This window comes from Triticum urartu, chromosome 6A, assembly GCF_056163025.1.
Source record: "Triticum urartu cultivar PI428250 chromosome 6A, HENAU_Tu73, whole genome shotgun sequence".
NCBI lineage: Eukaryota > Viridiplantae > Streptophyta > Magnoliopsida > Poales > Poaceae > Triticum > Triticum urartu.
This window is the reverse complement of record NC_141878.1, coordinates 389,067,661-389,080,222: the sequence shown is the minus strand read 5'-3', so window position 1 is coordinate 389,080,222 and position 12,562 is coordinate 389,067,661. Positions and strand designations below refer to the sequence as shown.

The following is a 12,562-nucleotide window of genomic DNA, read 5'->3' as shown; positions in this document are numbered from 1 at the left end:
CTTTTCGGTCTCACCGAAAGAGCGAATCGGTGCCACCGAGATTGCAATGTAAATTCAGTGTTTCCCCTTTGTAACTTTTCGGTCTCACCGAAAGAGCAAATCGGTCCCACCGAGTTTGCCTGACCAACTCTCTGGTTAGCTAATTACCAAATTCAGTCTCACTGAGTTTGTGTAATCGGTCTCACCGAGATTACGTTATGCCCAAACCCTAACCATATCGGTCCTACCGAGTTGCATGTCAGTCCCACCGAAAATCTCTAACGGTCACTAGGTTTACATTTTCGGTCCGACTGAGTTTGTTGATTCGGTCCCACCGAGATTGGAAAACTGTGTGTAACGGTTGGATTTTGTGTGGAGGCTATATATACCCCTCCACCTCCTCTTCATTCGAAGAGAGAGCCATCAGAACGCATACACCATTCCAACTCATATGTTCTGAGACAGAACCACCTACTCATGTGTTGAGACCAAGATATTTCATTCCTACCATATGAATCTTGATCTCTAGCCTTCCCAAGTTGCTTTCCACTCAAATCTTCTTTCCACCAAATCCAAATCCTATGAGAGAGAGTTGAGTGTTGGGGAGACTATCATTTGAAGCACAAGAGCAATAAGTTCATTACCTACACACCATTTGTTACTTCTTGGAGAGTGGTGTCTCCTAGATTGGCTAGGTGTCACTTGGGAGCCTCCGACAAGATTGTGGAGTTGAACCAAGGAGTTTGTAAGGGCAAGGAGATCGCCTACTTCGTGAAGATCTACCGCTAGTGAGGCAAGTTCTGTGTGGGCGATGGCCATGGTGGGATAGACAAGGTTGCTTCTTCGTGGACCCTTTGTGGGTGGTTGCTTCTTCGTGGACCCTTCGTGGGTGGAGCCCTGTGTGGACTCGCGCAACCATTACCCTTTGTGGGTGGAGCCCTATGTGGACTCTCGCAACCGTTACCCTTTGTGGGTTGAAGTCTCCATCAACGTGGATGTAGGATAGCACCACCTATCCGAACCACGGGAAAAACATCCGTGTCTCAAATTGCGTTTGATCTCTCCAAACCCTTCCCTTTACATTCTTGCAAGTTGCATGCTTTACATTCCGCTGCTCATATACTCTTTGCATGCTTGCTTGATATGTATTGTGTGTGTTGAAATTGTGCCTAAACTCCACTTAAACCGAAAAAGCTTAAAAATTGCAACTTTAGCATTAAGTGTCTAATCACCCCCCCCCCCTCTAGACACATCTACTTCTTGATCCTACACGAGGGCTTGGCCTGGCGGGATCGGAACCGGGCCGAGGCAGAGCTGGAGGCGGCGTCAACCCAGGCCTGGGTCAGTGCCGTGGTGGCGTGGGTGCAAGCCGGCGAGGAGTCGGCGTGGCCGGAGATGCCAGCGGGGACGATGGTGGCGACGATGGTCTTCGTGCCGGCGTCGGCAAGGGAGCACGGCCAAGGCGGTCGTGCAAACGCGATGGACCTCGACCGGGAGGTCGTGGTTGTCGAGGCCGGCACCCCGCCGTGGACCAACGTGGTCGAGCGGGAGGGGACTGATGGAGGCAGCGGCGACGCCGTCTTGGTGGAGGCGGCGCGGGCAGCGCCGGAGGGGGCGTCCTGGACGCCAACGAGCGAGGCGCCGCCAGTGGTGGGGCATCAAGCCACTCCACCCACCGAGCCGGCGTCGGTGCCGGGGAGGGCGCTGGAGAAGGCACCGGCTTCAGGGGAGGCGGCCAGCGGAGGGCACGCCCTGGCGATCAGGGCCGGAGGACGCCGGGTTGCCGAGCCGTGGCCGTCACGGAGCGGCACCAGCGAGGTTCCCTTCGGACCTCTGACCCAGGAGGAGGCGGCGATGGCCGCCGTGACACGTCGCCTGCGAGGGCGGACGGACCGGATCCAGACCTTCGCCCAGGCCGAGGTCGAGGTGACGTAGGAGCTAGAGCGCGCTGTCTTTGTAAGTGTTCGTTTGCGCTCTGCCTTTTCTTCTCCATCGTTTTCTTCTTTGTGGGGGCGCGTCAGCGCACCCACTGGGTGTAGCCCCCGATATTCAGGCCAACTGCGTGGCAGTTGGGTCGAATCTTATCTTGCTGTCTTGCGCTGATTGTTTCCTCTTGTAGCAACTTGACTCCTACCGAGTCAACGTCTTCAACCGGCTCCTTGAGACGCATCGGCATCTCAAGGAGAGGCTCGCCGCCAAGGAGGAGGAGCTCCGCGTCGCGACAAGTATTTCTCCTTCATGCTCTTTTCTAATGGGGGCGCGCTAGTGCACCCACTGGGTGTAGCCCCCGAGATTTGGGCCAACTGCGTAGCAGTTGGGTCGAATCTTAAAATAGTACTTTGTCGCTGAGTTTTTTCTTCTGCAGCCGAGGTGCTGTCTTGGAGGACCCGTCTGATTTGGGCTGGTTTTCACTATGACCGCCTCGTCGCAGACGTCGGCCGGCTCGGGGCCGAGGTGGAGACGGCGAAGGCGGAGGCGACGGGAGCCCGACAGGCACTTGATGAAGCCAACCGGCTACGGGAGCAACTGGCGGGCGACAAGAGCCTTCTCGAGGCCAAGGTGGAGCGCCTCAAGGCGGAGGCCGCCAAGGTCATGGAGGCACAGCATGCCCTTGCCGAGGCGGACCAGCAGCGCGGCAAACTGGCCGACGATAAGGGGCAGCTCCAGGCCGAGGTGGAGCACCTGAAGGTGGTGGTGGCCACGACGGAGGAGACCCGACAGAGGGAGACCCGACTCCGCGAGCAGGACGTTAAGGTGGCCGAGGACAAGGACGCCGAGCAGAAGGCGGCCCTTGCCAAGGTCGCCGACCTGGAGAAGGTGCTGGAGGAGCTTGACCGCACCATCGCCCGGGAGCGGCGTGGTACGTTGCTCGAAGTGCAACACCTGGAAGAGTCCTTCTCCAGTAAGTGCTTTCCTTTGGTCCCACCATGTCGAGTCTTGAAGGGCCCCACCATGTCGAGTCCCCAGACCGCGAAGGGCCAGGCGATCGGGATGGTCCGGAGTGTCGACGCCGACTGGTGGTTGCGCTTGCTGAAGCGTTGGCATCCCTCGCACTTGAGGACAAGCGACTCTGCGTCCTCGAGGGACGTGGGCCAGTAGAAACCGTGGCGGAAAGCCTTGGCCACCAGGGACTGCGAGGCGGCGTGGTCCCCGCACTCGCCCTAGTGTATGTCAAAGAGGATCTCAATGCCCTTGCCATGCTCGACGCAGTGCTGGAACACGCCGGTGGAGCTGCGCTTGACGAGCTTGTTGTTCATGATGCTGAAGGCAGACGCTCGGTGCTGTACTTGCCGAGCTTCGGTCTCGTCCATGGGGAGGACCCCGTTTTCTAGGAACTCTGAAATGGGCAGGGCCCAGGATGGTGCCGCGACCCTAGTGAGGGTGGCCATCGCGACGGGTTCCGGGGTGTCAGCCCCGAGCCGGGTTCAGCGGCCCCAGGGCCGGGTTGGGGTGTGGTCGGGTTGGCTGGAGCAGTCCCCGGGCTGGGTTGAGGCACGGCCGGGTCGGTCGGAGCAGTCCCCGGGCCGGGTTGAGGCATGGCCGGGTCGGTCGGAGCAGTCCCCGGGCCGGGTTGAGGCGCGGCCGGGTCGTCTGGGAGATGGATGTACTCGGAGTCCGGAGACGGCTTGACGGATGGCTTGTGTAGGTGCTCAAGGGAGACGCCAGACAGAAGGGACTGCTAGGACGAGGCGATTTTGGCTAGCGTGTCAGCCGCTTCATTCTCTGCGCGCGGGATGTGGAGGAACTCGCAGCCCGCGAAAATCTGGACAGCTTCTGGATGAGGAAACGGTAGCTCGCCATGTTGGAGTCGTGCGCATCCCACTCTCCTGAGCACTGCTGCACCACTAGGTCCAAGTCGCCGAAGCACAGGATGCGCCGGATGCCGAGTTCCTTGTCCAGCCGGAGGCCGTGCACAAGGGCTTCGTACTCGGGACGTTGTTGGAGGCGGCGAAGTGGATCTCGAGCGCGTACTTGAGCCGGTCGCCCTTGGGGGAGGACAGCACGATGCCGGCCCCCAGGCCGAGTCTCATCTTCGAGTCGTCGAAGTGCATGCGCCAGTGCGTCGAGTCTGGCGGCGGCGGCAGGTACTGGGTCTCGGTCCGGTCAATGAGGAAGTCGGCCAAAGCCTGGGACTTGATCGTGGTGCGGGGCTCGTAGAAGATGGTGTGGCCTGCTAGCTCGAGCGCCCACTTGGCGACCCGGCCAGAGGCATCCCGGCACCCGATGATCTCACCGAGAGGGGCCATGCTGACCACGGTGATGACGTGCTCTTGGAAGTACTGCTTCAGCTTCTTGGCGGTGAAGTACACGTCGTAACACATTTTCTGGTAGTGCAGGTAGTTCTGCTTCGAGGTGGAGAGCACCTCGCTCAGGTAGTAGATGGGACGCTGGACGGCTTGGACCTTGTCCTTCTCTGGTCGCTCGACCACCATCACCGTGCTGACCGACCGCGAGGTCGCGGCGACATAGAGCAACATCGGCTCCTTCTCGGCCGGTGTGGCCAGGACCGGTGCGGTGGAGAGCATGCGTTTGAGATCCCGGAAGGCTTCGTCCGCCTGGTCGTTCCACTCGAATGGCATCATCTTCTTCATCAGCTGATACAGGGGCAAGGCCCTCTCGCCCAGCCGGCTGAGAAACCAGCTGACCGAGGCCAAGTAGCCGGTGAACTTCTGGACCTCGCGCAGCCGAGCCGGCTTGCGCATGTGCTCGATGGCCTTGATCTTCTCCGGGTTCGCCTCAATGCCGCGCTCCGAGACGAGGAAGCCGAGTAGCTTTCCGGTCGGGATGCCGAAAACGTATTTTTTGGGTTGAGCTTGACCTTGTATTCGCGCAGGTTGGCGAAGGTTTCCTTCAAATCATTGAGGAGCGTGAGGTGCTGCTTGGTCTTCACCACGATGTCGTCCATGTAGGCGTGGATGTTGCGGCCGAGTTGCGGCAGCAGGCATTTCTGCATGCAGCGCTGGAAAGTGGCGCCGCCGTTCTTCAAGTCGAACGACATGGTGATGTAGCAATACGCCCCGAAGGGCATGATGAAGGACGTCTTCAGGGCGTCGGCCGGGTCCAGCTTCATCTGATGATAGCCGGAGTAAGCATCCAGGAAGGATAGGAGCTCGCACCCGATGGTGGAGTCGATGACTTGGTCGATCCACAGGAGGGCGAACGGGTCTTTGGGGCAGGCCTTGTTCAGGCTGGTGTAATCGATACACATGCGCCAGGTCTTTTTCTTCTTCAGGACGAGGACTGGGTTGGCCAGCCACTCGAGGTGAAATACTTCCATGATGAAGCCGGCCGCCAAGAGCTTGGCGACCTCTTCACCAATGGTACTTCTCTTCTCTTCGGAAAAGCATCATAGGGGTTGACGAATAGGCTTGGCGTCCTTGCGGACGTGGAGTTTGTGCTCGGCGTACTTCCTTAGGGTACCCGGCATGTCCTTGGGGGTCCATGCAAAAATATCCCGATTCTCACGGAGGAAGTCGACGAGCTCGCCTTCCTATTTGCTGTCGAGGCAGGTGCCCACGACAACATACTTGCTGCAGCTGGAGTCTTCTGGGTTCAGCTTCACCTTCTTGGTCTCCTTGGAGGGCTTGAACGCGGCCTCATCAGCCGTCTCCTCGGTCGGGATCTGACTGGCTGATGCCTCCTGGACCAAGGCGACGATCCGGTCGAGTTGGCGCCGCTCCTCAGCTATCACCAGTGACTCGGCTAGCTTGATGCCGTCTCGGGCGCAGTCCAGGGACTTGCGGTAGTCGCCGGTGATGGTGATGAGGCCCTTTGGACCCGGCAGCTTCATCTTCAGGTAGGCGTAGTGGGGGACCGCCATGAACTTGGTGAGTGCGGGCCTACCCAGCAGCGCATGGTACGCGCTGGACAGGTCCACCACCTTGAACCAGATCGGCTCGCGTCAGAAGTGGCTGCTGTCGCCAAACAGGACGTCGAGCCAGATCCGGCCGATCAGGGAGCAGGAGAGGCCGGGAACGACGTGGAAGATCGTCTGGGTCGGCTCCAGGTCCTTGGCCTGGAGGCCGAGTTTGGTCATGGTGTCACGGTAGAGAATGTTGATCCTGCTGCCGCCGTTGACGAGAACCCGAGAGAACTTGCACGTGCACCGGGGCGCGACGATGGTGGGGTCGAGGACGAGAGGGTAACCACTTGGGTTTGGCATAACGGCCGGGTGGTCTTCCCAGGTCCAGGTGACCGGGCGCTCCGACCAATGCATGTGCTCCGTCTTGGCCGGGATGACGGTGTTCACCTCCTGCCAAAGGAGGCGCTCGCTGCGCTTGTCATCGTCGAGGCTCGTGAAGACGACGTAGGTCGCGTTCTGGGCCGGGTAGGGATCTTCGCGCATCGCGCCGTCGGCTGGAGGTGGTGGCGGAGGCGGCTGTCCTGCTCCCGGAGCCGGAGGCGGTGGGATGTCGCCCCTGGCGATGCGCTTGGTGATGGCGCACTGTCGGAGCATGTGCGTAGACGGCCTCGCGTCGCTGTGGTGCTTGCAGGGAGCGTCGAGCATCTCCTCGAAAGTCATGGCGGGTTGCCATGTCATTTTGCCGGTGTTTCGGTGTTTGGCGGCCGGGTCGGCCGCGGGCGCCTGCTCGGCGGCCGTGATGAGCCCGTTGTCATAGCGCTGAGCCGGTTGATCGGCTTTGCGCTTGTTGTTCTGCTGGTTGTGCTGCTGCCGGCTTCCCTCGCCGGCAGGCTTCAGAGGCGGCACCGGCTTTGCCTTGCCGGCTTCGTCCAGCGCCACCTGGATCTTCATGGCGGAGTCGGCGTTGGCGTACTTGTCCATCGTTACCATGAGCACAGCCATGGTGGCCGGCTCGGAGAGCAAGAGCTTGTGCTTGAGGAGGGTGCCGTCTTGGCACGTTGACGAAGTACTGGATGGCTTGGACTTCGTGGACGCCCTCGCAGCTGTTCCGGAGCTTGGTCCAGCGTGCGAGGTACTCACGGCCAGTTTCCGCCGGCCCCTGCACGCACATGGCGAGCTGACTGGGGCGGCCGGGTCGCTTGTAGGAGCCGGTGAAGTTGTGCACGAAAGCCTGCTCGAAGTCGACCCACGTGTTGATGCTGCTGGCCGGCAGACTGTTCAACCAGGTGCGGGCCGATCCCAGGAGCATGAGAGGCGCGTAGCGCACGGCGATGCAGTGGTTGCCTCCAGCGGTCGTGTAGTCGGTGAGCCAGTCCTCCGGCTTCACAGTGCCATTGTACTTGGGGGTGTCGCGAGGGAGCGTGAACCCTTTGGTGAAGGACTCGCCCCGGATGCGTGGCCCGAAGTACACTGGTCTGATGGGGCCGGTCTCCTCTAGCTCCTGGGAGAGGGCGAGTCGGTCGAGGTAGTGACGAGCGTCGGCGTTGTCGATGGCACGTGGGCCCAGTCAGTCGGTGACCGTGCCACGGGGGGCCGGGTCGCCTGCAGCCGGACATCGGCCGGGTTGGAGCAAGGGGTCGAGGCGGCGCCGGTCCTCGGAGGCCGGATCGTCCGCCAAGCCGCCAACGACAATTGGGGCGGGGATGCGCTGGGTCCGGGTGCAGCTGGAGTGTGCCTCACCGGGTGGTAAAGACGTCGTGTGTTGGTTGTCGCCGGATCCGGCGACTCGGACGGAGCCGGAGCCGGCCGGCGAGGCGAGCTGGTTGAGGCGGTCCTGCTGCGCATTAGCCGCAATGAGGAGGTCGTTCACCCTCTTGAGGCGGTCCTGCAGCTCTTCGCCCGCGAGCTGGTCCAGGCCAACCGCGACCGCCTGGGCAGCGCATGTTCTTCACGAGAGTCTCATAGACGGGAGGGAGGGCGCCGAAAGCACGCCTGATCGCGCCACCCCAGGCTCGCACGTCGGCGACCCGGCTTGGCTCAGGGGCGGTAGGCGTGAAGCCGTAGGCGGCATCACGCTCCAGCTGGGCGGAGTAGAGGCGACACTGCGTGGCGGCGAGTGTCTCGGTGAGGTCCAGCAGGCGCTGGTGATCGTCGTTGAGGCAAGTCCAGACCTCGGCGATGTTGGAGGCATCGATGTCGGTGCCGATGAGAACGTGGAGGCTCTGAATCATGGCGCGCAGCGAGTTGGGCGAGCCGGCCCTATCCGCCGTGGCCTTAGCTTCGGCGGCCTTCCTTGCTGTGCTCGACAATGAGGAGGCATCGATGTCGGTAACGAAAACCTCCACGCAGAGGTCCATCGCACCGGTGGGAGCGTCGTCGTTGATGGGGAGCGGGGAGTCGGAAAAGCTAAGTACCTCGCGGGGGTACTCGTCGTCCGTAGGTGTGTCGGAGATGAGCAACGTGGCGAAGGAGGCGGCGAGCGCATCGATGACGTCGTCCGCCAGCGTGACGGGCTTGTCGGAGTCGAAGAAGATCCCCGTCTGAAGCATGCTCCCGGCCAGGACCTCGAGCTGCCCCACGGTGGGCGCACGGCAAATATCAAGGGATGGCTAAAGATAGGAGGAGGCTCGAGGGCACATGTGGGCTCCAGAGGTGAGGTCGGCATGAGCGAGCCCGGGACGCAAGACATACCCAGGTTCGGGGCTCTCCGGAGAGATTACACCCCTAGTCCTGCCGAGTGTGGTTTATATGTAACAGTACAGAGCTGCTCCTAGAGTTGTATGGAGGAAGAAGGAGGTCTGGCCAAGGCTTAGGCTGCTCCCTCTCCTCAGGTGTTGCTTGCCAGGTGTGTGTGTGTGTGTGTGTGTGTGTGATCGCCTGTGTGAATGAGGTGGTTGCCCGCATGTATGGGGCTCCTAGGGAGTTTTATGTCAACCCCCAGGGATACAAGGGTAATGTTATAAGGACATAGGGCCGGGTTGTCAGTTTTCGGGAACCCGGCGCTGGGACCCGCCGGGTACCAGGGCTCGCCGGGTTCTCCGGGCGCGGGCCCCATGCGCCTAGGGGGCACTGTGCACCACCTTGTCGATCGTAAGGGCGTGGCCGAGTTGAGTCGGCTACAGTGTCGTTCCGTCAGCTCGCCGCTTGTTGGCGTCATGGGTCACGTCGGGTGCACTGTTGCTATGCTAGCCTTGGTCAACGGGTAGGTGAGAGGCACTTTTGCTTCGTTCGGCTGACCAGAGGCATGGGCGGGGTACTGTGGCTTCGGTCATCAGTTGGTGGAGACTCGTCCCATCATACGGCTGGGTTGGGACGGCCGCTGACCCTCGAACGGGTTTGGAGAACACGCCAAGGGCGGCGCTGGCTTGCTCGGGAAGTCTTGAAGTTGGTTGTTGGGACCGAGTTGAGGAGTCTGGCCGGGTTGCAGAGCTCGGCCGGGTCACAGGGCTTGGCCGGGTTGAGCGACCCGGCCAAGCGCGAGTCGGGTTAAGGGGCGATGCTGGCCCCGTTGTTTTTGAAAACGATCCGGATTCCGTTGCCTGCCTGGGGTCCATCCTCCCGCCGCCCCTATTGCAAGCATCCGCAACTACAACAGAAGTATTAAGGTAAACCTAACCATAGCATGAAACATATGGATCCAAATCAGCCCCTTATGAAGCAACGCATAAACTAGGGTTTAAGATTCTTTCACTCTAGCAACCCATCATCTACTTATTACTTCCCAATGCCTTCCTCTAGGCCCAAACAATGGTGAAGTGTCATGTAGTCGACGTTCACATGACACCACTAGAGGAAAGACAACATACATCTCATCAAAATATCGAACGAATACCAAATTCACATGACTACTTATAGAAAGACTTCTCCCATGTCCTCAGGAACAAACGTAACTACTCACAAAGCATATTCATGTTCATAATAAGAGGGGTATTAATATGCATAATGGATCTGAACATATGATCTTCCACCAAGTAAACCAACTAGCATCAACTACAAGGAGTAATCAACACTACTAGCAACCCACAGGTACCAATCTGAGGTTTTGATACAAAGATTGGATGCAAGAGATGAACTAGGGTTTGAGATGAGATGGTGCTGATGAAGATGTTGATGGAGATTGACCCCCTCCCGATGAGAGGATCGTTGGTGATGACGATGGTGATGATTTCCCCCTCCCAGAGGGAAGTTTCCCCGGCAGAACAGCACCGACGGAGCCCTAGATTGGTTCCGCCAAGGTTCCGCCTCGTGGCGGCGGAGTTTCGTCGCGTGAGCTTGCTTCTGATTTTTTCCTCGACGAAAGACTCCATATAGCCAAAGATGGGCATCAGAGGGCCACCAGGGGGCCCACGAGGCAGGGGGCGTGCCCAGGGGGTAGGGCGCGCCCCCCACCCTCGTGGACGGTGGGTGGCCCCCCTCTGGTACTTTTTTCGCCCAATATTTTTCATATATTCTGAAATGTGCTCCCGTGAAGTTTCAGGACTTTTGGAGTTGTGCAGAATAGGTCTCTAATATTTGCTCCTTTTCCAGCCCAGAATCCCAGCTGCCAGCATTCCCCCTCTTCATGTAAACCTTGTAAAATAAGAGAGAATAGTCTTAAGTATTGTGAGATAATGTGTAATAACAGCCCATAATGCAATAAATATCGATATAAAAGCATGATGCAAAATGGACGTATCAACTCCCCCAAGCTTAGACCTCGCTTGTCCTCAAGCGAAAGCCGAAATCGAAAAATATGTCCACATGTTTAGAGATAGAGGTGTCGATAGAATAAAATACGGACATGAGGGCATCATGATCATTCTTAGAACAACAACATATATATATATATATATATTGTCATATGATCTCTTATGCTAAAGTAACAATTCATTCACATACTCAAGTATGAATCAGAAACTTCATTGAAAACTAACAAACTATAATCTCAGTCATTGAAGCAATTGCAATTTATCATAACATAGGAAAGAGTCAATATAAGAGCATCTCAGCAAGTCCACATACTCAACCATCATTTAGTCTTTCACAATTGCTAACACTCACACGATATTTATGGTTATGAAGTTTTAATCGGACACAGAGAAAGATAGGGGCTTATAGTTTTTGCCTCCCAACTTTTTACCTCAAGGGTAATGTCAACAATAATTGTTCATGAAAACTCACATCCAATTAGCTATATATACCTGGATCTTTCCAACACATTGTGCTTGCCAAAGGATAAAATGTAAAAAGGAAAGGTGAAGATCACCGTGACTCTTTGCATGAAGTAATAGACAAGAATAAAAGATAGGCCCTTCGCAGAGGGAAGCAGAGGTTGTCATGTGCTTTTATGGTTGGATGCACAAAATATTAATGCAAAAGAATGTCACTTTATATTGCCACTTGTGATATGGACCTTTATTATGCAGTCCGTCGCCTTTATTTCTTCCACATCAAAATATCGTATAAAGCTTATTTTCTCCACACTAATAAATCATACATATTTAGAGAGCATTTTTTATTGCTTGCAATGATGACAACTTACTTGAAGGATCTTACTCAATCCATAGGTAGATATAGTGGACTCTCATGGCAAAACTAGGTTTAAGGATATTTGGAAGCACGAGTAGTATCTTTACTTGGTGCAAAGAATTTTGCTAGCATGAGAGGGAAAGGCAAGCTCAACATGTTGGATGATCCATGACAATATAATTTATCTCAGATGCAAGAAAACATAACCCATTACGTTGTCTTCCTAGTCCAACATCAACTCTTTAGCATGTCATATTTTAATGAGTGCTCACAATCATAAAAGATGTCCAAGATAGTATATTTATATGTGAAAACCTCTCTTTCTTTATTTTTTTGACCTTGAAAACAGCAGGAGAGGCTCCTACTGTGTTGAATTAAATCAAAACATAGTTACATAGTATGTACATGCTCTTGAGGGAGAGCCCTCAAGGAGGGAAGGACTAGTGTCAACTAAGGGGAGCTAACTCAAAAGAGAGGGAGACTGAAAAGATCAGTGGAGGGGATTTAGTTACAAAGATAGGGCAAATAAAGTTATGTAGTCCCAATGAGCTTTGTCCACTCTAAATTTGAGCCAAAGGAGATCTTCCTTGGTTCTCTCTCTCCAGGCTGCCAAAGATGGTGGTATATGCCTGAAAATAAAATTGTTTCTTTCCTTCCAGATATTCCAAGACACAATCCCCACCAATTCAAAGAAGAGTTCCCCGTTAACAGATTGTTTGGTAGCTTGGATGGCTTCTATTCTGGAGTGGTTCATGTTCCAATCGATCCCCACCTTCAACCAGTAAGAAGAGCTGAAGGGACACGTGAAAATTAAGTGCTCAATAGTTTCTTCCACCCCAGAGCTACAAAGGACGCAGTTGAACCCATTATTGGTGTTGAAGTGTCGCCTTCTGAGCATATTCCTAGTATTCAATCTGTCTGCCAGCAAAAACCACATAAAAACTTAAGTTTCATGTGTAGTTTTGACTTCCATATCCAAGAAAATGGAGGCAGCGCCACAATGTCTTTATGACAGTGCTCATAGAATTTTTTGGGAAAATACGCTTGCCCCCAGACATAGGTCCAAGAATCCACTGCATCCGAGTGATTTAGACTTTCCGGCTTAAATGTAAGCACTGATTAAAGTTCCTCGGACACTTCTGGCGAGAGGGGAATGTGGAACATGTCTGACCAATCAATAGCTGCATAGAATTCTCCCACCGAGCAGTCCTCATTAATGACAAAAGAGAAGAGGCATGCAAAACGATCAGCCAAAGGAACCTCATGCCATTT

General features: G+C 55.9%; 1 protein-coding gene across 1 annotated transcript; it reads right to left on the bottom strand.

The window, feature by feature from the left end:
* Nucleotides 1-5,470: 5,470 nt before the first annotated feature.
* Nucleotides 5,471-5,800, bottom strand: LOC147965351 (uncharacterized). The gene has a single exon (XM_087530423.1). It carries the CDS (start codon nucleotides 5,798-5,800, stop codon nucleotides 5,471-5,473), a length of 330 nt encoding a protein of 109 aa, XP_087386549.1.
* Between the last annotated feature and the right edge of the window lie 6,762 nt (nucleotides 5,801-12,562).

Excerpts from the sequence above, each read along its gene's own strand:
- LOC147965351 (XM_087530423.1), bottom strand. The coding sequence starts at position 5,800 with ATGGCGGTCCCCCACTACGCCTACCTGAAGATGAAGCTGCCGGGTCCA.